Source organism: Talpa occidentalis, unplaced genomic scaffold, assembly GCF_014898055.3.
Source record: "Talpa occidentalis isolate TD23 unplaced genomic scaffold, MPIMG_talOcc4v2.1 talOcc4.7, whole genome shotgun sequence".
Lineage (NCBI taxonomy): Eukaryota > Metazoa > Chordata > Mammalia > Eulipotyphla > Talpidae > Talpa > Talpa occidentalis.
The window spans coordinates 95,815,333-95,839,903 of record NW_023605083.1 but is presented as its reverse complement, the minus strand read 5'-3'; the positions used below and the strand labels follow the sequence as shown (position 1 = coordinate 95,839,903).

At 40.9% G+C, this 24,571-nt stretch overlaps 1 protein-coding gene and 1 long non-coding RNA gene across 5 annotated transcripts in view; one reads left to right on the top strand and one right to left on the bottom strand.

Annotated features, from left to right (window-relative positions):
* Positions 1 to 24,571, bottom strand: part of MYOCD (myocardin) — an 83,110-nt gene that overhangs the window by 7,367 nt on the left and 51,172 nt on the right. For 2 of the 4 annotated variants that reach the window (XM_037492543.2, XM_037492546.2), the window contains 8 exons: positions 21,413 to 21,585; positions 18,489 to 18,614; positions 14,386 to 14,651; positions 13,022 to 13,175; positions 6,164 to 7,105; positions 3,690 to 3,833; positions 2,609 to 2,737; positions 279 to 336 (listed from right to left, as the gene is read on the bottom strand). In XM_037492543.2, the coding sequence (XP_037348440.1) occupies positions 279 to 336; positions 2,609 to 2,737; positions 3,690 to 3,833; positions 6,164 to 7,105; positions 13,022 to 13,175; positions 14,386 to 14,651; positions 18,489 to 18,614; positions 21,413 to 21,585 (1,992 nt within the window). The remainder of the gene's footprint in view (positions 1 to 278; positions 337 to 2,608; positions 2,738 to 3,689; positions 3,834 to 6,163; positions 7,106 to 13,021; positions 13,176 to 14,385; positions 14,652 to 18,488; positions 18,615 to 21,412; positions 21,586 to 24,571) is intronic. The other 2 variants (XM_037492544.2, XM_037492545.2) reach the window with 2 other exon arrangements.
* The window catches only part of LOC119231721 (uncharacterized), a 200,155-nt gene continuing 196,397 nt past the window's right edge, over positions 20,814 to 24,571 (top strand). Inside the window, exon 1 of the long non-coding RNA XR_008549774.1 lies at positions 20,814 to 20,823. This is a non-coding gene — a long non-coding RNA (uncharacterized LOC119231721). The remainder of the gene's footprint in view (positions 20,824 to 24,571) is intronic.

Genomic DNA, 24,571 nt, shown 5'->3' with positions numbered 1-24,571 from the left:
CAAGAGAGAACATTTAGAGAAGCAGGGCCAAGGTGGAAAGGTGAAAACTGTTCGGATGATTCATGAAAAGTGTTGCCGAGACAAATGCTGTGAGGAACCGTCAACTGCTTCTTTCATCTGCTCCAACTTGGACAGGAAGCTCCCACAAAGTTAACTCTGCTTGTGGATGGCTTTTTGGTCTGTCTTACACTGAGCTCCTGACCTAGGTCCTGAGGGTTCTCTGCCTAGAGTACATGCAGGGGGTAGAGCCCTTGAGGGGTTCACACAAGGGTTCTTACCTCCACTTTCAATGAGGACATCCAGGAGTTCGTCCATCTGCTGACTCCGAGTCATTTGCTATTGCAAATTAACCAAAGGCAAAAAGAGAAGTTAGAAGGCAGCACTACAGGTTTTTGAATTAGGTTTGGTTAGGGTTTTTTCTTTTACATTGTGGTAAAGAACAAATAACACAGAGTTGACCACCTTGACCACTGTAAGCGCACAGTGGCATTAAGCTCATTCACAGTGTTGTGCAACCTTCAAGACTCTGTCTCCAGGACTCTTTCCATTCTGCAAAACTGAAACTGTCCCCAGTAAATAATAACACCCCATTCTTCCTGTCCCCAGTCTGGCCTCTGATGACCACCATTCTCTTTCTGTTCCTGAAAGGAACAGAATTTTATGAATTTGACTACTGTAGATGTTTACATGGAATTACACAGAATTTGTCTTTTTGTGACTGGCTTATTTCACTTAGCATAATGTCCTCAAGTTTCCATGTTATAGCATGTGATAGAATTTCTTTTCCTTTTAAGGCTGACTAATATTTACTGTATGGATGGATATACCACATTTTGTTTCTCCATTTCTCCACTGATGGACACTCAGGTTGCCTCAACCTTTTTGGCTCTTGTGAATAATGTTATAGACATGGATGTAACTGGCTAAAAGGTTTGAAGCACATGGAATTAAGGCTTAAAATTACTTTTGAACAGGAAAACTACTGAATGAAACAGTCCAGTATAAGAAAAAGGAGAGGATGTGGAATGTTAAAACTGAGTAAAGGAATGAAGTCAGTTGTTTGAGAGGTTTCCATCTCAGATGCAGGGCATTTTAATACATTGATAGTATTTTTTAAAGATTTATTTTTTCATTTATGCATAGAATGCAGGGTGGCGGGGGGCTTGTAAGAGGATTCACCAGAGACAGAGTGGGGAGCAGAACAGACAGATTTGCTGAAATACACTGCTGAGGGGAGCAGTGTGCAAGACAGGAGAGGTCTGCTGCCCATGTGGGTAGCTCCAGGGCTGGGGATTGAACTCATGCTGCAGTGGCTGGCGATAACTTGATAACATTGAGACTTTAACCCCTGCACTTCCAGGGAGGCCCACATTGATAGTATTTCAATACATTGTGGATGTGATCCATGAAAGCGGCTCATATTTCTTGGATACTTCATCACAATAGATAATCTGTTGATTCTTGTCAGGAATATAACCCTCAGCTCTGGCTCATTCGCGGAAGCACAGTTTGCTGATCCTTTTCTTTTCTTTTGAAATCATGAAGGATCAGTTCATGTTTACAGATACCCAAGGGAGGGGAAGAGGAGAATAAAGACAAATATCGATCTCACTCCTCTAAGAGCCCTGTCCCAAAAAACAAAGGCATTGATTATCAGTATGGCTGGGGGCACAGTTCAAAAAAATGAGTCATTTGCTGATACAGGAGGCATTAGATGCCTGCAGGGTCTGATAGTGATGTAAATGAACAAGTATAGAAAAATAGAGAAGGGTGAACTGCAGAACTTAAGCTGTGGATCAAATAGGTTGTGGCTGCTTTGTTTCAGGCAACCACTGGCAGGAGTGTGGCTCCACTGTTGCCAGATCCTCTAGTTTTTTAGAAATGAGAAAGCCTACTTTTTGCACAAAATTCCTGATATTTGAAATATTCTCTCAGCAAGTGAAACCTAACTGCAGGCTGATCTGGAGCCAGGAGTTTCCACTATGCAGCAACTGATGGAGAGGCCCTCTTCTGGGTTAAGCAACACCAAGGAATAGCTGATATTTTCTCTAAGCTTAGACCATTTGAAATATAAGACCATTAATGCTTTCCTTTCATTTTTTATATTGAAAATTTCCAACATAAATGAGAGTGGAGGGTATAATGAACCCCCCTATTACCAGGTTTAACAACCACCAGCACTTTGCCAGGAGTCCTAAATTTTGAAGCTAAGAACACAAAAAGGTATAACCCTGACAATGCCTTTTATATATTTGAGTACCTAACCTGTTGCCCTATGTGGGAAGTGCTCCATTATCTAGAATTCTTGCAAAGTAGACAGTATCCTTATTTTATATGAGAAGTTGAGAGCTTGTCGAACATTAATGGCAGTGGCAGCTGGCTGGTGGCTCAACTGGCATCTAGGTGGTCCGTCCCGACCTCTTTTTTCTAGGTTTCATATGGCTTCTCCACACACACAGCACTTTCTGCAATAAGCATCATGGCGCTTTGCCTATTCAAGTTGAGGGGCACTAGATGCACTCAGTATTATCTGCATTAAATTGAATAATATAAAATAATATCCATTTTGTTAGTCTATTCTTCTATAAAGAGCAAATTGAGCAGTCACCTGTTTTACTGCATCTTCATAGGATGGAGGCTGTGTTATCTCTGACACTGCTGAAGTTGACTTAGAGAAAGTAGGGGATGGAATCGAAAACTTTGGCCCTGCCTTATCAGAGGAGTGTAAGCCAGCCATCTGTGGGTATAATGCAGAGAAAGACAATCAATTGATGGGTGAGTCAGAAGTGGAGCTTCATCTCTTTTAGAAACTACAGGCTAAATTTTGGAAAAATCAAATTAAGTAAAAGAAAAGAGATAAGCCTTAGAAAACAGCCCTACTATATTCACAGTGGCATGTATCACTGCGGACTTAGTGCTCGAGGCATCTTAGAATGGGAGCCTTACATACTTATTTTCCCTCTAAGGGATACCTTCTGTTAAGAGAATAAGAGATGAGAAAAGGAAAGAACTCCAAAGAGTCCAATCCAATACAAAGTCTCCTAGCACAGGAATTTTCAGGGTAATTTATCTCCCAAGCCATTTTGATTATTTGCAGTTAGATACTCTCCCAGAGTACCTTTTCATGAGTTAGTCTTGTGTGTTCTGTGGCGCGCCTGGGTCCTTTCAAGGTCTCTGACCCAAGGGAGACCCTGCCCTGCATGGATCATTTTTGCATTGTGGCCATTTGATGTCTCCCTCCTGCTCTTCACCGTTGCACAGTCCCTTGGAATTGCCCACATCTTGGATACTTCCACCTGTTGATATCGATCAGCTCTTCCTTTTTCTGTGGCAGTATTGCAACTGTGGCACAAACTTGCTGTTCCTCTCCATCCTTTCCATGGGTCAGTATACCTCTCTCTTTCTCCAGCATTGTTTCCCCATGCACCTCTATTCCAATCTTAAACATCATTGAAACTGGTCTGTTTGCCATGTTTCACGAGCCTACCATGGCCATTTAATCCTCATGATTTCTAGATGACCTCAGGAAATAATTCCTTGGCATACTGCCTAACATATAACAGTACATCAATTTTAGTCCTTTCCAGGGGGACCTATTTCTATCTAAAATGTCATTTATCTCTGTCACTGAAGTTTATCATCCACCTTGGAAGACGGGGACCACAGAAAACCTTTTTGTAGGTGCTTACCTTTTGTTGTACACCTGGGCTTTGGGGACAAGGGGTGCCCCCAGCACCATGACTGCTGTCTGCCTGGGCTCCAGAGAAAGGGGGGTGGAGGCCGGAGGGCTGGGGAGAGAAGCTTGGAGGATGGCCCTCATGTGCCCCTGAATTCTGTAGAAAGGAAGGAACAATTTAACAGCAGCATGAATGAAAGCAGCCATTGCTGAGATAACTGCTGCTTTCCCTGGTGTCTTCTTTTCCAACTACCCTGATTTCATTACTGAAATCTCAAATTTGGCTTTGTACAAATTGGGCTTTGATCATCTACCACTCAAAAACTGTCAATGGCTCTCACATAGTCCCAGCATATGCTCCCCAATTCTAACCATGGTAATATGCTCCACAGTCTAGTACTATTTTTTCCTGCAAGCTGCAATTCTACTAATTCTTCCATGAACTTTCCTCAGCATGCCCTACACATTCAACTCCTTATCTATTTTCACAAGGAATGCCCTTTCCTTGACTCTCGATCTTTAAAACCTCTGAATTCTCATTATGTTTGACCTTCCACAAAGCCTTCCCTACTTTTCTAGTCTTTCCTAATCAATCTGCCCCCATGAATATTTTGGGCACTGTCAAAAGCATGATAAATCATATTATCCAATATTGCCCTTTATTTTTTATCTTATTATTATGTAATCACTCATGTCTTAGAGTGCTTTGAAAACCACAAATGACTGTACAAATGTTAGTTCTTCTTGGCAGCACTAAAATCACTGGAATTGACTAACTATGGTCCAGAGCCATGTCTTGAGAGCTACTTTTACCATTGAGACCTCACTAGGACACTATGAACTGAATCATGATGACAATAATCCAGGCAGGTCCCAGCTCCTCTCAGCATACACACTCAGCCACGGGCATCACTCATTTCACTGTGTGGTTCTGAGAGGTTTGTAAAAATATATCATCATTATTTATGGGTGACATTTCATATTCCCAGGGTAGAGAGTATTCTGAGTGAAAAGGGGTATCCTTTAGAATCAGATAGTGTAGGCTTGTGCGACCCTGAGCAACTATTTTAACCTCCCCGAGTCCTGTCCTCAGTGGCAAGTAAAGAATAATAAATTGGAGCTGATAATGTTGTGACAATGAGATTGCTCGTATTCATGGTGCATAACACTTGGCATGCAGCAGGTACCCAATTAATGTGGATTTTCTTCCTTCTCCCTGTCTAATAATATAGATTTCAAAATCTTTTGATAACTTAGTTTTCATTCTATTATCTTAATTAGATATTTCTAATACTTCTTTGGTTTCAAAGAAAGGAAAATCTCTACTGATCATCGTGCTCTAGCCTATGAACTAAAATTTCTGAGTTATCTCTTACAACTCTCCTCTTACTTTGTTCCAGCCACACTGACTTTCTTCCAGGGCCCTTGCACTTGATATTCTTCCTCTGCCTATAACTATAACACCTTCACCCCAAATATTCAGTAGGCTTCTCCTTTACCTCATTCAAAACTGCTCATATGTCTCTGGCCCTCCAACTTAAAGCTGCAAACTTCCACTCTCTACCTCCTACTCTGCTCTTTCTTCCTAAGATGTATCATCTCCTGATGCATTTGTATACTTATTTTGTTTTCTGTCTGTCTCCCCTTGAGAACAGGCATTTTTAAAAAGATTTGTTTATGCAAACAAAAGCTGGGGTGTAGGCCAGAGGTATGGGGGGGTTAGGGGGGAAGTTGTGACAGGGTGGAGAGCAGAACAGGTGGATCTACTGAAATACGCTGCTGAGGGGAGCAGCACGTGACACAGGAGAGGTCTGCTGTGTCATGTGGGTAGGCTCCCTGGCCAGGGATCGAACTCATGTTGCAGTGGCTGCCGACAGCTTCACAGTGCTGAGACTTAACCCCTTGCCCCACCAGTGTGGTACTGAGAATAAGCATTTTTTGTCTGGCACTATCTTCAGACACTAGAACAGGACCTGTTACGTAGTGCTCAGTAAATATTTGCACTCTGTAGACTATTCCATGGAGGGATGATAGGGTCTCATAACTTTCTCTTTGGTTCTTTTGATAAATTGGTTTGACCTATGGAAAGGCTTGACACCAAGGAGTCCAGAGAAAAGGGATTAGCATTCTACTCCCCATGAGCCAAATCTAGCTGTTTTTGTAAAATTTAATTGGAACACAGTCATGTGTTTTCATTTACAAGTTATCCTTGCGAATGCAAAGGTAGAGTTGAGTAATTATGACCAGCAAGGCCAAAGATATTTACAATCCATAACTAGCCCTTTATAGAAAAAGTTTGCCAAGCCCAGTCTCAAAGAAATGGGTTTGATCTACTGAGAAGGTCTGAGGATCATGGTGTCTAGGAGGTGCTGCTGAACTTTTAGTAAACCCTGCCCATCAACAGTCTCAAGGACAGTTTTTCATAAGTTGGAAATCCACCTCCCACTTCCAGAAAGAGAAACAGGATGAATGGCAGGGAGTTCTCACCTGTGCAGTACACACCTGGCTGCTGCTGACAGGTGAGGAGACCCTGTGCCCTTCCGCTGGAGTGCCTGAAGATGGGGGTAGGAAGTAATGGTTGTTTGGCGAAGGGGGCAAACTGATATGCTGGGGGCTTTTCACAGCCCCAAGTGGCGAATGCTGAGGGGAGCACTGCGGGCTGAGAAACGTGGAAGAAAGTACGTTGGTTTGACCTGAGGAGTCCACACAGTGGGCGTTCCCGAGGGGCAGGAGTGGAGCAGCTTCACAAGTGGAAGGTTGGCCCTCTGAGCTATTGCTTTGTCTTTTCACAGATATTTGTTGGGATGCGAAAGGACAGCTGGAAATGGCATCCTCCTGTTTGATGGGGGCGGCCAGGAAAGGCAAAGGCTTCTTCTCAGAACTGTTGTTCCTTTTCTGCTTCTGCAGCTGCATCCTCAACTCCTCCACTTGCCTTTGTTCTTGCTGGAGTTTCCAAGTCAGCTCGTTTATCACTTTCTGCTTCTCTACCAGCATCTTGTCCTTCTCAGAGTCCAGCCCGTCCAGCTCAGAAGGAACAGAGCCCCCATTCAGGCTGCTCATGAGGCTCTCCTCAGTGCAGACGTGAACTGGGGACGGATGCAGGCCGAAGGAGGGGGACGCATCGTTGAAGGTGTCCGGCAGGGACCCTGCCACCGACAGGTCGGATGAGGCGGGCGAGATGGGGGGACTGGAGCTGGTGCTGCCGAAGTGGTAGAAGCCGTTGGATAAGGCACTGGTGGAGGGGGAGGACTGGTAATTGGGCAGCGCGCTGGTGGGCGTAACAGGAAAAGTGACAGTGGTTATTTCACCAAAGTTCGGCATGGGGTTCGCAGAACAGTCCTGGAAGGGCCGGAGCCGGTCCATGAGTGCTGTCTTAGTGCCTGATACTGGCAAGCCCCGTATTCGAAGCTGTTGTCTTAATTCAGAGACCTAAGAAAGCAGGGTGTTGTTAGTATGCTGTGCAGTGATGGTCTTAAAAAGTGCATTTGTTATTAAATTTAAAATTAGCTTTAAAACATCACAAGTGGAATTTTACAATGTTCCTCTGTTCTTTTTGTAACCTCTTTCCAACTTCCTCCCCTTTACCTGATACACTTTTTGCAAAATATTAATGATAATATTAACATTAAGCATATACCATGTTTTCATGTCCAGAATCATAGAAATGTAGAACTCAAATGAAGTATAGAGGCTACTTACTCTATTGCCCTCCAACTACCATCTCAGTTCTTGACCCCACTTATAGATAACCGGTGTCTGCCTGGGTTTAGACTTCAGCTCTCAACCGACCATCCCCAAGTATACTGACTCCCAGGTTTTCTGCTTTCTAAGGGAAAGCTCTCCCTACCTGGCTTTTTGTTGTGGTTCTAATCTTGAGCAGTCACCAGAACCCCTGGAACTGGGGTACAGCACAGACAGCTGGGTCCCAGCTCCTAGTGCTGATTCCTAGGGCCTGGGATCGGGACTGAGGATGTGCCTTTCCAACAAGTTTCCAAAGGATGTTGATATCACTGTTCCCTGAAGCAGTTTTTGAGAACCATGGTTCTCACCAATATTTATGTCCTAAATCTAACAACTGGCTGGATGGTAATGGCCTATTGAGAGATGATATGGGTGGAGATAAGATCAATTCAAATTCTGGCCTCTTACTAGCTCAGTGATCACTCTGTGTCTCAGTTTTTCCTTCTGTAAAATATAGATATTAATACCTACCATATACATTTTTCGCCATTGGATTAAAATGGCGAGGATTAAAATGGTGAGGATTAAAATGGATTAAAATTTGTCAAGTATTTGGAATGGTGCCTGGCAAATGGTTAGTGCAGTGTCAGGGCTTGCTATTATTATGTTGATTCACATGTAATTATCTCATTCCTGCATTTTTTATAATGTTCATAAATTATAAACTACTGTCTAAAAATATGGAAACTTAAATAAATTATAGTGCATGCAAGTGATGAATACTTCAGAGCCATTAAGTGATACTATAAATATTTGTTGATATAGAATAATGGATAATTATTTATGGTATATTATTAAGTGAAAAGGTTTAAATTGCTAGATTCTATTTTCTAAAAATTATATAAATATATGTGTGTATATATTCAAACATCTGCTTCCAGATAAAAATATCTGGATAAAGATATGCTACAATGTTAATAATCGTTCTTATTTGTATTTCTTAAATATTCCTCATAACCAGTTTACTTTTGTAATTAGAACAGGAAGCATATTAAATGCCCCAATATCAAGAATTCCATGAAATAACAAAAATTCATAGGGAAATAGTCCTCTGATAGGGAAAACTCTTTTGAATAGAGAAGCAAATAAAGTCTTCACAAAAATATTGACAACAAAAATTGAAAACATTTGCATGTCAAAAATACCAAAAAGAAAATACAAATGCAGGGCCACCTGGTGGCGCAGATGGTTGAGAACAGTGCTGTGAAGCTGTCCGAGCCTCTGCAGTGCCAGTTCGATACCTGCCGGCCTGCGAGAATCCCACATGGTGCGGCAGACCTCTCCTGTCTTGCCCGCTGCTCTCCTTAGCAGCATATTTCAGTCAGTCTGCCTGTTCTGTTCCCCACTTTGTCTCTAGTGAATTTTCTCACCTTCCTGCGCATCTGGTCTGTACCCCGATTCTTGTATGCATGAATAAATGAATTTAAAAAAGGAAAATACAAATGCAAACAGTTGCTTCAGGAAAATATAATTGCAGAATAATAAAATGTTGGTAAGTTTAATGTATCAAGTGTGTTTAACAGCCAAAACCAAAAAAGATTGACATCCATTATAAAAAATAGGTAGTGGTCGTGATCCAAACTTTCACATACAAAAGATAAAATTTTTTTAAAAGGGCAATAATGCTTTAATGTTATATGTAGCATTATTATTATTAGTCATCCAAGAAATACAAATAAAATATGTACACATTTTTGTATTTATCAAATTGACAAAGAAATGAATACACTATTACTGAAGTAGCAGCAAAAATAACTAAAAATGTTAAAAAAGGTCTTCATTTAGACATTCTTTTGATAGGACAGAAATTTAAAATCCATCAGATACATGCAAAATAGTGACTCATTTCCCTCCTAATTTTGTATTTTTCTTTATCTAAGAACATGTTAAGCATCCACTTATGTGTACATAAAATGTTTCTGCATGTAGCTCAGCAAAGCAACAGCCAGCCTCTGTTACACAATGAATTCTACCAGTGTGTAGAATTCATTCAAGTTAAAATTCTAACTTATTTTATTTTTTAACACTGTTTATTTTTATTGCAGTGACATTGCATTAAGAAAGCTCTTTACTACCTTGCTATTCCCAGTCTGGTTCTTGGACCAGCAACACCAATAATATCTGGGAACTAGTTAGAAATGCTGAATCCCAGTTCTTCTCCAAATCCAATGAATAAGAATCTGCATTTACCAAGAGCCACAGGTGACTCTGTGTTTCTGTGTATGCATTTATGTTTGAGAACTGCTGCTTTCACACATTGCTTCTAGGAATAAACTGGCACAAATTTTCAGAATGGAGATTTGTTAATATGTATCAAGAACTTAAAAAATACTAAGATGTTTTGGTTGCAGAATTCTCCTCCCATGTATTTTAGCCTGGAGAGGTAATTGAGAAATTGATAAATGTATGCACAAATTATATTTTTAATAACAAAAATTTGGAAGCAAGTTAGATGTTTAATAGTCAGGTATTAACTAGTTGGTGAAATATGATATGATGCTATTAAAATTTTTTATTGAATATTAAGTTATGAAAGAATGTTCATGATATGTTAAATAATAAGGCATACCAGAAATTTATGCACACATATTATTTTAAAACAAAACATGTCCGTAGGCATTTTCAGTCTTGAGGGAAACATGATTTGCAATTCTATCTTGAGTCTTAATGGTCCTAAAAAAATATTCTTTGCTTTTCTGTAAGTTATCATACTTCAATGGTGAATATGTATAACTTTATAATTAGCTAAAATTTATTTTAAATGAAATGCATCTACTTACATACTATAAGCAATAAATACATTCTCTCCCCCATAGTCTTTCTAGCTCTGTTTTATCATTTTCTTTTACATGTACTGGTTTGAAAAAGTGCAAAATGGCAACTCATTATTGTTTTAATTTTGAATTACTTAAAATTAATGAGCTCTACATTTATTTTTAGAATCTGTTCTGACACTGAATAATTTCAAGTACATTATTAAATAATGCAGCTCACATTCTAAAATAAAATGAATACTTGTTGAGTTCAATTTTTCTTAAATTCCAGGAAACTTTGCTATGTGGGCTTGTTTGGGACAAAGATTTGTGTTCATTTTTTTCTTATTTTCACTGATGTTTTCATGACTGATAATTTTTAAAAACCATTTATTATTGAAAACTTCAAACATACAAAAAAGTAGGTAGAAAAGTATAATGAACCCCATGCATCCTCCAACCTGCTTTAACAATGATCAACACATACCCAATCTTATTTCATTTACGCCCAACTTACTTATTCCCATAGCTACATTTTCTGAATTATTTTGAAGCAAGTCAAACTTCCTCTGTAAATATTTTGGCGTCTTCTCTAAAAGATGATTACTTTCTTGAAAACTGTAGATATACTACTATTATTGTACTTTAAAAAATGCAAGATTAATTTCTTAATAACCATCAAATACCTTTCTAGTTTTTGAATTTTCTCCTCCCTCCCTTTAAAAAAATCTGTAAAAATAAAATTAAAATTAAAAACATCTTTTTATTATGATAAAGATATGTAACATACAATCTGCCATTTAACCATTGTGAAGTGGACAGTTCAGTGGCATTAAACAAATATCACCACCTTCCATCTCTGAAATATTTTCATTTCTCAAAATTTGCCCCTTTATTCTTTTTTAAGATTCATTTACTTATGTATACAAGAACTAGGGTACAGGCCAGAGGTGGGGGCGTTGAGAGGATTCACCAGAGACACAGTGGGGAGCAGAACAGGCAGACTGACTGAAATACACTGCTGAGGGGAGCAGCGGGCGAGTCAGGAGAGGTCTGCTGTGCCATGTGGGTTGCTCCCTGGCCAGGGATCAAACTTGTGCTGCAGTGGCTGTGGATAGCTTCATAGGTTGTGTCTTAACCCCTTGCACCACCAGGGAGGCCCCTGGCCCTTTAAATACTTTCTGTCTGTAAATTTGACTAATCTAGATCTACTACTTGTAAGTGCAGTCATAGAGTGTCCCAAGGTGTCTGGCTTATTTCTCTTAATATCATGTTACCCAAGAAAGAGAGCCTACTTCAGTGGCTACAGAATGATGATATGAGAATTGGAGGTGGGTGACACCAATTCTGGAGAGCACTATTAGGAGCTTGGCATCCTCCTCGAGGTTGATTGATGCCAAATTGAAATAGGTTCAATGAAACCTAAACAATTTTATTCCAAGTGGAAGGAATAAATGAACCTTTGATATCAGGGCCTGAGATACATTTTACTTACTGGTGCTGGCACTTTGCTATTGAATTGCCTTTGATTAGAAGTAATCCCATTCTTACTTTTTCCCCAAAGAAAATGATGACCAGGACTGAGGATGGGCACTGAAGACTGAAGGGGCAATAGGATTGGCACAGTGAAGACTATGGAGACATTTAGAAGTTGAGCTTATGGAGAAAAGTAAGATCCTTTGGAGGGAAAGTGAGAGTAGTATGGAAAACAGGGAATTCCCACAGTCCGTATCTAACTACATTTCAGGACAGAAACGTTCAGATTTGGGAATGCCGTGGAACAGTCCATTGCTGTCCATTATATAACTGACATAGGGTTACCAACATTTTATCTTGTAAATTATGACTAATCTCCTTATTTAATAATATACCTATTTAATCAAAAGAAGTAAACAAAACTTGATCAGAAACACTTGACTTTCATCCATCACTATCCTAATTCCCTAATAGAAAGGATATTTTAACATTCAAAACATCAAGAAGAAAGATATACTTTGAATAAAGATTAATGAAAGATAAAGATTGAATTGAATTGAATTGAATAAAGATTTATGAAAATCTGTTGACATGGTTCTATTTTTCTCATCTCACCAGAGACTGGTAAAAGCAGTGGTTTAGAACACTCCGGAAGCTAAATTCAATCTCACCTCATCTCCATGCTCAGCTCTAGAGTGGATTTCATTTGATTCTTACAATAACTTATCTTGGCAAAAGAAGAATTTGAGAGACAAAAACCAGTCCAATACTGCCAAGCCAGTGAAAGGGCTGAGTTGGGAGCCTAGGATCTCATACTCTGTCAGGGCTTCTGCCCTAGCAGTTAAAATTCTGTCATATTTTTAAGCCTCTCCCATATGCATCTCCCTCCCACTATTTTATGCAAGAAATCAGTTGGTAAAGATGTTCTTAAGAATATACTGAGGGCCTTCTCTGGTGGCGCAGCGGTTGAGCGTTGGGATGCAAGCGGCCCGCAGCCTCAGCGGCGCTGATTTGATCCCTGGCCGCCATTTAGACCTCTCCTGCTGTGCCCACTGCTCCCCTCAGCAGTGTATTTCGCCAGTCTGCCTGTTCTGTTCCCCACTCTGGCTCTGGTGAATTCTCTCACCCACCCTCCCTTCTGACTGTACCCAGTGCTTGTATATAAATAGATAAATAAATAAATAAATAAATAAATAAATAAATAAATAAATCTTTTTAAAAAAACTTAAAAAAAAAAGAATATACTGATGCATGTGTGTGTGTGTGTGTGTGTGTGTGTGTGTGTGTGTGTGAGAGAGAGAGAGAGAGAGAGAGAGAGAGAGAGGGAGAGGGAGAGAGAAAGAGAGAATAAAGAAAATGATGTCAACCCTCGTACCTTCAGATCATCTAGGTTTGATGGGAGTGGGCCTGGTTTGAGAGAAGAGATACCAGTTTGTCCAGAAAAACTGTTTTTGACGGGAGACAAAGGGTTGTTGCCCAGTGGTGCTGATGAAGAGTTTGGATTTCTGACCATCTGTTCATTTGGTTCCCTGAAAAGCAATATAAAAGGAAAACTTAAAATATGGTCAAATACATACACTTGACCCTTGAACAAAATAGGTTTAACTGCAGGTTCGTTATGTGGATTTTCTTGTAAACAGAAAATGTAAACTTAGGGTATAAATAAACACAGTTCAGGACCATATATGTATTTTCTCTTCTTTATGATTTTCTTAATAAAATTTTATTTTTTCCAGCTCATTTTATCGTGAGGTACAGTCATCTAATATATTATAAAATGTGTGTTAATCACTTTGTATTACCAGTAAGGAGTAAGGCTTCTGGTCAAAAGCAGGCTATCAGCAGTTAAGTTTTGGGGGAATCAAAAGTTTTACATGGATTTTTGACTGCAAAGGAGGAGGGAGGTTGGTGTCCCTAACCCCTGTATTGTTCAAGGACAACTATATATGAAGGTCATTTGCATTTAGATCAGATCTCAAATTAATTGTGTCCAAGGAGTAAGCATGTACTCAATCAGCAGAAGAGGCAGGGAGAGGAAGAGCTACAGGGCAGGCTCCATGGCAAGTGACAAGTTGAGTTTTGGGGCGACAACAAGAAGTGGTGGAGACAGCGGCATGTGGGAGTATGCTTGTCCATCCCTGCTTCAGCAGATGTGCCATCTTCCTGTGGGGAGGCAGGAGTGAGCCACACCAGGCTGGACTGTGTTCAGGACTCAGGATAATTGTTTGCATGAGCTGAGGCTGCACAGCAATGGGCGGGGAAACCCACACCCCAATTTTATAGTTGAGGAGACTGACCATTTAAAAGGTGACCTAGCAATGGGTTCACACATCCAGGCTCAGGAGTCAAATTTGAGCCTGTCACTCCAGTCACTCAGCTTTATTGTTTCCTAAAGCCTACCTCGTGCTGAGCCAATCCATGAAACAGAACCCATATTCCTCAAAATACCAGTGTTACATTCTTAGCTGGTTTCTCCTCTTTTCCACAATCCAATCTGAAAGTGTGAGTTTCATTTTTCCAGAGGTCATTTTTTCATGGTATTACTTTACTTTTTTCTTCCTGGCCTTATGCTTCTGAAATGCTATGCCTGGTTTCTAAATTGGGTCATTTTCTTAACTTGCCAGATGAAGATCTGGGGCAATATGAGACTTGCCTGGTCCCTAAGTGCAGGCCCTGGTTGCCCCACGCAGAGAACCATCCCACTGTCTGCAGCCCCCACACCGGGCTGGCCTAACTTACTTGAGCTGAGCTTGGTGAATCCCGGAGTAGTTGAACCTGTGCTGCTGCTGCTGCTGTTGCTGCTGCTGCTGCTGGCTGAGTATCTGGAGCTGCAGAAACAGCTGCTGTTGCTGGAGCAGCCGGGCGTAGGCTGAGTCCATGGGCGGAGGAGACTTCTCGGCCTTCTGGTCAGGGGGAATGTATTGGTGATATTTGAGTTTCTTCACCTTCGGCTTGGGGTCCTTGGGTTTTTTGTGGCGGTTCTTACTGTCACTCAAGGACTTAGACTGTAAAGCAGATGAAGAAATGACATGAGCTTTAGGAGACAGAGGGGAATGACCTGGCATCACAGGTACGTAACAAAGAGATTTGATGGATGTTCTCAAGCCCCAGAAAGGCAATACAGCAAAGTCATGGTGCACAAAGAGATTCTGGGATATTAAGGTATCTAATGAACAAATCTACTGTGAGTGCATCGCAGGACATTCCATAGGAAGGGAATTTTGTATCTTAGAAATGGAAATCCAGGAGGATTACCTTCTCAGAGTACAGTGAGATGTAAACTTACGTTTTTGTAAGGGCACTTTCCTAACCCAAGCCCAACTGATGGGCAGATACTTTCTGATCTTGGGATGGATCCATAAGAAAGTTCTTTCATATCTATACATGTAAGTAATTTTTATTAAGTGCTAATTATGTTGACTTATGAATGGCATAAAATTAGATGAAATTAAGCTAGATTTGAAAGTCCCAATGTGGATTTTTGTTGCTTTGGGCTGAAAAGTAAGACACTCCCTTTCCGCCTACCAACCCCAAATGCTGATATGTGATCAGGAAGTGACACCCTCTGAAATAATCATCCTTTTCCTACTATGGAAAGGGCAAGCCACCCACTGGAGCCTTACCATAAGTGATAGAGTATGATTTGGACGCACTGAAAGAAGTGAAGGACTCAGGTTTGGAAGTTAGGGCAAAGTTCTGAATGTGGTACAATTAATAAACTTTACCACATACCAGTCACCTCCCCTGAAAGTTGGGGGAAAGTATTTTCTACTTTCTGTCCCAGTAATCAATATAAGGATGATAAAAGATAATACTGAATAACAGGTCTCCAGGAGTGTAATTCTTCTTGGTATGACCTCAAATGGCCACAAAATAGTAACAAACAATAATTACATACTGTAATAAGTTAAAAAATATAAGTTTTCAACCCCTGAGTGTATTACAGAAGGTTGAAATGAAGAACATGGATATGGTGGTAGAAGATTCTTGATCTTCTATCAAGAATAGAAGGGAACGAGTAGTGCCAGCAGTGTCCAGGAGAGGGAGCTCCTGAATAGCTGGCAGGCACATTCTGACTGGGCAGCATTCCCATTTTAACCACAAAATATACATCTGAAAGTGGCCTAAAACTTGCTTTTCTCTGACTCAGCGCATCCCACCATGGGCTTATGTTTTCTCAAGGAGGCTTTTTTTTAGAGAATGAATAATGAACACAAGTATTCCCTTGTGCTTGTCGGTCCAATTCTCCCTGATTAATTGATTAATATTCCAGTTAATTAATCAGTCCTCTGCACTTGGTAGAATTTCTGCAGGGATCTGCATCAACTCTGCTCTGCCTTGCTCCACTCAGCTTCTGCTCCCTCCTTATCCTAAGACTTGCTGTCTCTGGAGGAAGACAAGAGCTGCCACCCGAGTCTAGGAGTGAGTGAGGGGCTTAGGAATTTTCTATGTTGCCTTAGCCCCAGGGATGCTGAGCATTCCAGAAAGCACTAAAGTTTTGTTTTCCATATAGAATGGCATGGCCAGTAGAAGAAGAGCACATTCATCTTTCAAAAGCAAAGGTGCACTCAGAATCTAGTGGTTTAAGGTCCAGTCATAGATGTGATGGCAGGTCAGTGTCAGCAAAAGAGAATGGTGTGGTCTGTGGCTACAGAATGTAGGAGTTCCCAAAGGCATTCTAACTTAAAACTGCATACACACATACACACACACACCCCACCCCCACCTCAAGAGCCCATAATTGGCCTGTCTTGCCCTGCAAGATGAAGCTCAAACTATAGTCTGCCAAAGACAGTTCACCCAACTGCATAAATCTCCTCTCCTGCCCCCAAAATTTATACCTTCTGACTCTTTCCTTGCAATTTTATGCTGTGGGCAACTTCTGTTCCACTTGCTATCTAACTCCGGCTCATCCTTCGAGGCTGGCTTAAGCCGTGGCTCACCTGGGATGCTTTTATAACTCACAACGATGTCTCACATCTGTGTGACTCATGATATATTAAGGCTGTCTGATAATGGCTATGCCACTGTATATTATTCTAGGGGTGAGGGAGACTGAAATGCAGCCTCTGTTCTGCTTCTCTGACTACAGGTCCTGATGAAGGATGCAGTTGCTTGCGGAAGAGGAACCTGTTTTTGTATTGTGATAAAATACAAGTAACATAACAATCACCATAGTAACCATTTAAAGTATACAACTCAGTGGCATTTAGTACGTTCATAATGTGGTGTCACCACTATCTAGTTCTGGAACATTTTCATCATCCCAAAAGGAAATCCTTTATCCATTAAGCAGTTGCTCCCCATTCTCTCCTTCCTCCAGCCCCTGGAAACCATTAATCTGCTTTCTGTCTCTATGGATCTGCCTATTCGGACATTTCAAATAAATTTAATTGTATATCTTGTGACCTTTAGTGTTGGGCTTTCTTCACTCAACAAAATATTTCCAAGGTTTAATCACTTTGTAGCATGCATCAGCATTCATACCTTTTTATGGCCTAAATAATACTCCTTTGGTTATGACACATGTTTATCCATTCTTTATGGATCGACAATTGGGTTAGTTCCAACTTTTGCCTATTATGAATAGTGCTGTTATGAATATTACCATACAAGTTTTTATTTGAATACCTATTTTCAATTCTTTCCAATAGATAGGCGTGGAATTGGTAGGTGATATAGTAATTCTATGTTTACTTTACTGAGAACCACCAAACTGTTCTCTACACGGATGAACCATTTTATGTTTCCACCAGCAATCTGTGAAGGTTCTAATTTCTGTGTCCTCATCAGCATTGGTTATAATCCACTAGGATTATAGCCATCCCAGGGAGCCTACAGGTTTGCTCATTTGGAATAATGAGAATTTGAATATGTTGGAAGAAATAGTAATACACCTTCTCTTTGTATACAGCATTGGAAATAAGGTGAATCATCACCTGCTCTTTCCACCTACAATGAATAAAACTCACCAATAGTTTTCACATCATTTCAGAGTTGTTGAGGTGAGCAAATTGCAAGCTGGGTTTAAACTATGGCAGTTTGGTGAGGGAGTTAATTTTATAGGAAACTGAAATCTTTTCAGTCCATTTAGAATATGAAAGCCACATTTGTGTTTATGTCACGGAAGCATGTCATGACTTTAACATGGATTCTTACTTAATTTACAATAGAAAAAAATTTTTCAGGACAGTCATCTCCGCGCTGATTAAACAGTGACTCTGGAGCTGAGAAATCATGCTCCCAGATCAATTAGAAGTTATTTGAGAGGAAATATTACAAAGAAGGTCAGGCAACCACCAGAAGTTCATTGAAGAGAGAGCACTCTGAATTGTTAGATATAACACTGAGAAAATGAAACCAAATGTGTGCTACATGCTCATAGCTATTTGTTTACTGCGAATGTAACCCGTCCCCTTATTTGTATTTCTACAGGGACACGGGCTTGAATGATACAGGTTTTACTTGATGCAAGGTCCCTTGCATAAAATCCAAATGTTCTGCCCTTGTATTGTGGCATTTATAAATCTGTGCAACATGATTACTGCGTCTACCTCTAGGATGAGCTTATTAAGTCTTTTAAGACAGGAACATGCTGGCTAAGCTGTTGAGTCCAAAGAAAGGCCAACAAGTAGGCTTCTCCTCCACAGGAAGCCCCAAGGTATGTGGCCTCTATAACAGAATCTTGGGGTGGCCCATCTCTGTACTTCTGTCTTGCAATGCTCCTAGTGGGCTAAAGCTATACAGAGTGTGAGTTGCCAGGCCTCATTCAGAAAGCTCTGCAGAGATGGGTCTGTGAGTTGAGAGCTCAGGCTGGCTTTTGGAGGCTAGCCCCTCAATACCTTTACAGCAGCATGCACCGGGATAGGGGTGCTGAGGGTGCCAAGGCTCTGCTTCCCCGTGTCTGACTGGTTGCCAGGCTGCGAGGTTGAGTCATTCCTCTCATTTTCTGAGCCAGAAGTAATATCCTGAAACCCAAAGATTCACAGTATTAGTATACAGGGGTCGAAATGGGGTGACATAGAGTCTCTCACATGTAACTCTACTGTTTTAATTCTAGTTTCTTATCGAAGTAAATATCAGACTACTTCCCCCAAGGGAAGGAGACAAACATAATTTGTCAACCAATTGAGAACACTTCTGGGAGAGAAAGGGGGCAATATTAATAATTATTCCAGAGGACAGGTAAAAGACTGACCTGGGCCAGGCAAACTGAGACATCTGGTCACCTGTATAATGGTTACATGTGACAAGGTCCTCCTGTTGGACTTGACAATGGGATTGAAAAAGAAAGGATGAGGGAGGAGTGGGTGTAGAACATCTAAGAATGAAGGACAACAAAGTTACAAGAAAAGGTTGTTTGCCTTGGAGGGAAAGTGTATGTTTCTATGTATTTATATGTATATGTGCATATGTGTATAAGCATGTATGCATATATATGCATATGCATGTATAGGAGTCTTCGTGTCTGTGTATATATGTCTGTGTCTGTGAGTGACTGTGAGTTCATGTGATGTGCATGTGTGTATATCTGTATATGTGCATGCATGTATATGTATGTGCACACATCTATATATGTGTACAAAACATGCAGGTATGTGTTTTTGTGTATATTGTTTATGTAGAGGTGTGTGTATCTGTCTGGGTACATGTAAGTGTATAAAGGCATATATACACCTGTGTGCATATACCAATATGTGGATGTGTATATGTGTATGTGCCTGTCTGTGGTGGAACACCCATGTGTATATCTGCATGCACGTGTCCTGTGTATATATATACCTGTATCTGTGTGGTGTGTATGTAGATACACATGTCATGCACGTATATGTGTGTGAATCTCTATGTGTGTGTATATGTGGGTATGTATGTGTGTCGTGTCACAGAAAACCTTTATGAAAGGCACATTTCTGTGTGCAGAGGACTCTAAAAAAGGAACAGTTATCTTTTCACCCTCTTCTACATTCCAATGTGATTTGACTTGAGAGAGCAGGAGCTGCTTATGATCTCCCCCTGGAGCTTCTAGTCCTTTCTTGATCCCTGGCACCTGTCAAAGGTCTGCAGAATCCTATTTTCTTAGGACCTCAGTGTTCTCGTTTATCAAATGGGCTTGCTGAATGAAACAATGTTTTATTTGCCTGGCTCACTCAGTGCTTTATTCCTTTCTTGCCTGCTCCTAGGGGTAAGCAAAACAGAACTTGTCTTTCCCTTAAACCATCCTTGAATCAGAAGCTGATTCTGTCAAAATAATAAATATAAATGGCCTGATATACTGTTTGATGTTATCAAACAAATTTGGTTGTGAAGACCAGCTGTAGCATGCAGGGGAAGGAAAAGTGTTTTGATGATAGACATTTGCACAATAAAAATGCATGAATATTTTCACTCTGCTTTTTATTTCTCCCCTTTCCCTTCCATTCTGCATTTTGCTCTGATGGAGGTAAGAAGGGAACGGCAACAACTACAGACAGGGGCCATTTTTGAAACCAGGGCTCTGAGTAATAATTATTATAATAACTATAAGAAAGTGAAAATCAAAATCAACAAAAAACTATGAACCAGAGACACTTTTTGGGGGGTGGGGTGCGGGAGGGGAGGGATTGGGGTCAGAATGGGGGGTTGCAATTGTATGGGGAATATAAAAATAAAATTTATTATTTAAAAAAATAAAAAAATAAAGTGTTTCATTGACAAATAACTGTCCCTGACACCTGATTGGAGCTTCATGGTTTAAGAAATGTTTTCACATATATTTGATTTCAGACCACCCAACAATTCCTGTGAAGCCAGGAGGAGGAAATTCTTTCTGAGGGTCCCTCTAGAGCAGGGAGAGGGTAGAAGACACACCTCATGGCCACAGTGGTGCAGCTCCTTCCCCCTATTGCATCGACACCCACACTTCTTCTCTCAGGGGTTCTGTGAACCCCATTGTGTGAGGCTGAGGATATCCTCCTCCTGCCTGTGTGTGGCTTCTAGAAGTGAATATGCAGGAGTGGTGGTGGTGGGGTCTCTGCAGCCTTCATGGATATGACACACCTACTCATCCTCACAAGCCTGTGCTCCCCCTCTGTCAGGAACACATCAGCAATACCTGCCAGGAGGGACTGGGAGGGCCGACAGAAAACGCTCTGACGGCCTAGCTGTCCCCGGCATAGCCTGAGTGCTTAATACATGGCAGTAGCTGTTGCTAATAATCACTATGGTTCTCTATATAAGTGCTTTGGACACTATTTTTAATATGCATCCCTCATGTTTTGAGAGTTTGTGGACTGATCCAGAAAGAGGTGAGTGTTGTGCTCGGGTGGGGGCTGAGGTGGACCTTGCAGTGGCTGGGCAGGTAGAAACTAGTTCAAGGTAGAACCCGTGTGGATGTCTCTGCCGTTTGGCCAGGGGGCACCCCCTTCTCCCCTCTCTCAGGGTGTGGGGAGACTCTGGGCCTTGAAATTAGCTCCACTGCGGTCCTTTCTATCAGGAAGATTGTGGGTGAGTCATCTAATCTCAGTGACACTCGTTGCCTTGTCTGTAAAAATGGAGATAAAATGTATCACCTTAGCAGAATAGATGCTTAAAAAAAGCCAAAGCGAACATTCCTGGGAACTATCTCCCATGCTTTCTGGAGACTCCTGCTCCTAAACACAGATCGCTGGACCCAACAGGGATCTATTCAGATGTGCCACCCAGTCAGACCTCTGGGATCTCTAAATAAAATCATGGGGGCAGTGTTGACTTTGTGAAGAGATGACAGTCTGAGATGTGGTTTGTTTACCTGGATTGTCCCCAGGGGACCTGCGAGAGGGGTGTCTGTAGCTTTAGTGTCTTGGGGGGATGCCGCTGAGCCCTGGGGGTCTTCGTTTCTAGTCTGATCTGGAGAAAGCCCGTCACTGCTGTCCTCTTCAAAGGCAAATGCATCCGCTGACTTGGAGAAGCTCACCTGGTTACCTGGGGAGTGAAGTCCAGGCACTGGTCAATGATGTGGGCACAGCAAAGAGCTTTTAGCAATGTGGCCACGTGTTACCCCATCAGAAGCACTCGTCTGCCGCCCTAGGTCAGTTTCCAGTTCACATAAGAGTGAAGATAAATATTAAATTATTTGGTTTCTCACATATTTACTCCATATGGGAACGTGCATTTATGCATGTGGTGTGTTGATCAGGGAAGGAGTGACATAGTAAAAGTCTATTGTCATTTGTTAAGCTTTATTTGCAGGTTTATCTATTCCTTTGTCTTTCCTGGGTGAACCCATATCTTTTTTGAAATGAAGTCAGGGAAGATGAAGGAAATAAAAGGGCTGTTGGATCCAAAATGAGGCCCAAGAAAAACACAGCAGGGGAATGCCCCATCTCCCCAGGTTTTACGACAAGGGATATAATCGACTTGACAGCTTGCCATTTGCACCATGTTCAAATATAAAGCAGGGCACACAGCACAAAATGTTTAACAAACTTTGCTAATAAGGATAAGCTAGGGCAGCTACTAAGTTTAAATTCCTAAATGTCAGAATTAGCTAATGTCACCAGAGTGTCCCTAAGCCTCATTCAACTAATGCATATCTGTTTATAAAAGTCATAAATGTGTCTCAGAGACTTCAGCATGCTTTTTATTTTATTATTATTTGGATTTTCTCTTTATTCCCCATATCTTTGTGTCTATTTTGGAAATCCTCAATGCCTCACACATGCAGATATTGTGCCTCAGCAGCCAGTATGGCCTTTGGAGGGGAACAGATACACTAGCTGGGGGAGAGGGGTTATCAGACCAGATGGAACCATAATGACATCCTTATATGTCCCTTGTTTTTTAATGGCCAAATTTCATCTGGTTTATTATCCAACTGCACGGTACAAAATGTGCTGAGGCCACATAGCTCTCCTGACCCGATTCCAGGCACGGCTCTTTGAAAGGAATTTAGGTATTATCAGGAAGTTTTCCAGCCCGCTATTCTGCAATCACACTTGACAAGAACTTTTGCCTCCTGCTTTGTGCAGATAAGGGAAAGGACCTTTCACCGTGGCGATTGGAAAGGCAGTGAGGAGCTGGAAGTAATGGAACAAATGTGGCTTTGGGCTTGTCATCGCTGCCACTGCTGGCATCTGTCACGGACCCTCACTCAGACATCCAGTGTCAAATCAGGAAAGAGGCCAGACAAGGACAGAGTGGTAGAAACTTCAGGCACTGACCCACTGGGCATCCTGCTAACCTGGAAGGGCCAGGGAACCAGCATTTCTGCTCCATGGCTTCAAGGATCATTGATAAAAAGTTGTTATTGCTTTTCTGTAATTAGAAAAGCCATATATACTTAAAAGATCCATACCTTACAAAAAGTCTAATGTGCATACTAATCACACTTCCTGCTAATGGTTTGCTGCCTCTTTTAGATTTAGTTCTAGGCACACAGCACATTTGAAAAAAAAAAATATATATATATATATACACACACACACACACATTTGAAAAGAATTTCATACAGATCAGACTGGGTGAAATACACTGTGAGGTACACTTGCTTTTTCTCACTCTACAATGTTTCTTGGAGGTCTTTTCATTGGAACACAGAGAGATCGTTCTCAATTAAAATATTTTTTTTGTTAACAGCTATACAGTATTCCATTGTACTTATAAGAACTTTAATTTTTCAGCTTTTATTTTCTAAGATGCGCTTTTTAAACTATAAAAATTTGAAGTAGAAAAGTATAGAGAATAATATAAAACATCTGTTCATATATTACCCCAAATAAATAAAAGCTAGCATTTTCTGATGTTTGTGTCAGAAATCTATTCATTTTTAATAGAAGAATTTCAGTGGATATTTGAAAAATGTCCACTTTCTTTTCAGACCAGAGCTCACACTTCTCCCCACTCAGTATTCTACCTCCAACACCTCCCTATGTGAAGAGCCCAGAATTTGCTCACACCATTCCCTTCTCTTTCTTACATCAAATCCTGGGCCCTAAAAACAAACCTCTATTTGTCATTTTCATGCAATGTGCAAGAATTTGTATATCACCGTTTTTTTCTCCAGGAGATCATTGGCTCATTATCTCCCCAGGTAAGGCCTTCCAGTTGCCTCCACAAATAATCTTACATTGAAAATTCAACATTTGTTTCCTTTAGAAGTCATGTTTTCCTTAAAATTTTAAGACCTACCTCCATTTGTGGAATGGAAGTGTTGTATCTATTGAAAGGACTAGGTGTATTACTGAGGGTCAGATGGGCATGGAAGTGAGGTGGATGGGTAGGTGCTGAGTCTTTACCACCCCAGAAATCTCAGCATTTCCTTGGGATCTGCGTAGCATGTACCCTGACCCAACACCATTACTTTTCTCAGAGAACCCTGTAAGGGGCTGTGCTAGCCTCTTGGGGAAGCCAGTCTTCTCTGCTCAACAGGGCCCTCCAGCTAAGAGGTGCTGTATTCCCTCACCCCACTCCTTCTCATTCCATCTCCTCCCCCACACCCAACACATATAATATCACATCTCAAACGTGTACCTATTAGAGGGAATTACCAAATCACAAAGTTGTCTAAGTAGCTGGACACATGAGCAAAAATGTTATAGGAAGTGGGGAGAGAGAATTGTGTCTCATCCCCCAACAACCCCACTTGAATAGTGTAAAGGGAGTGATAGTCAATGACAAAAGCAAAACTTGTATAAATAGCTCACTTAATAAGGGACCAGGAAAATGAATAACTAGAAGAAAGTGAAAATCAAAATCAACAAAAAACTATGAACCAAAGACACTCTATGGGGGGTAGGGTGCGGGAGGGGAGGGATTGGGGTCAAAATAAGGGGGTTGCAATTGTATGGGGAATATAAAAATAAAATTTATTTAAAAAAAAACAAAAAACAAATGGTACTGCTTATTTATTTTTGAGCTCCAAATTGTTCATTGCTAGTATATAAAATTACAAATTTACTTTTGCAATATA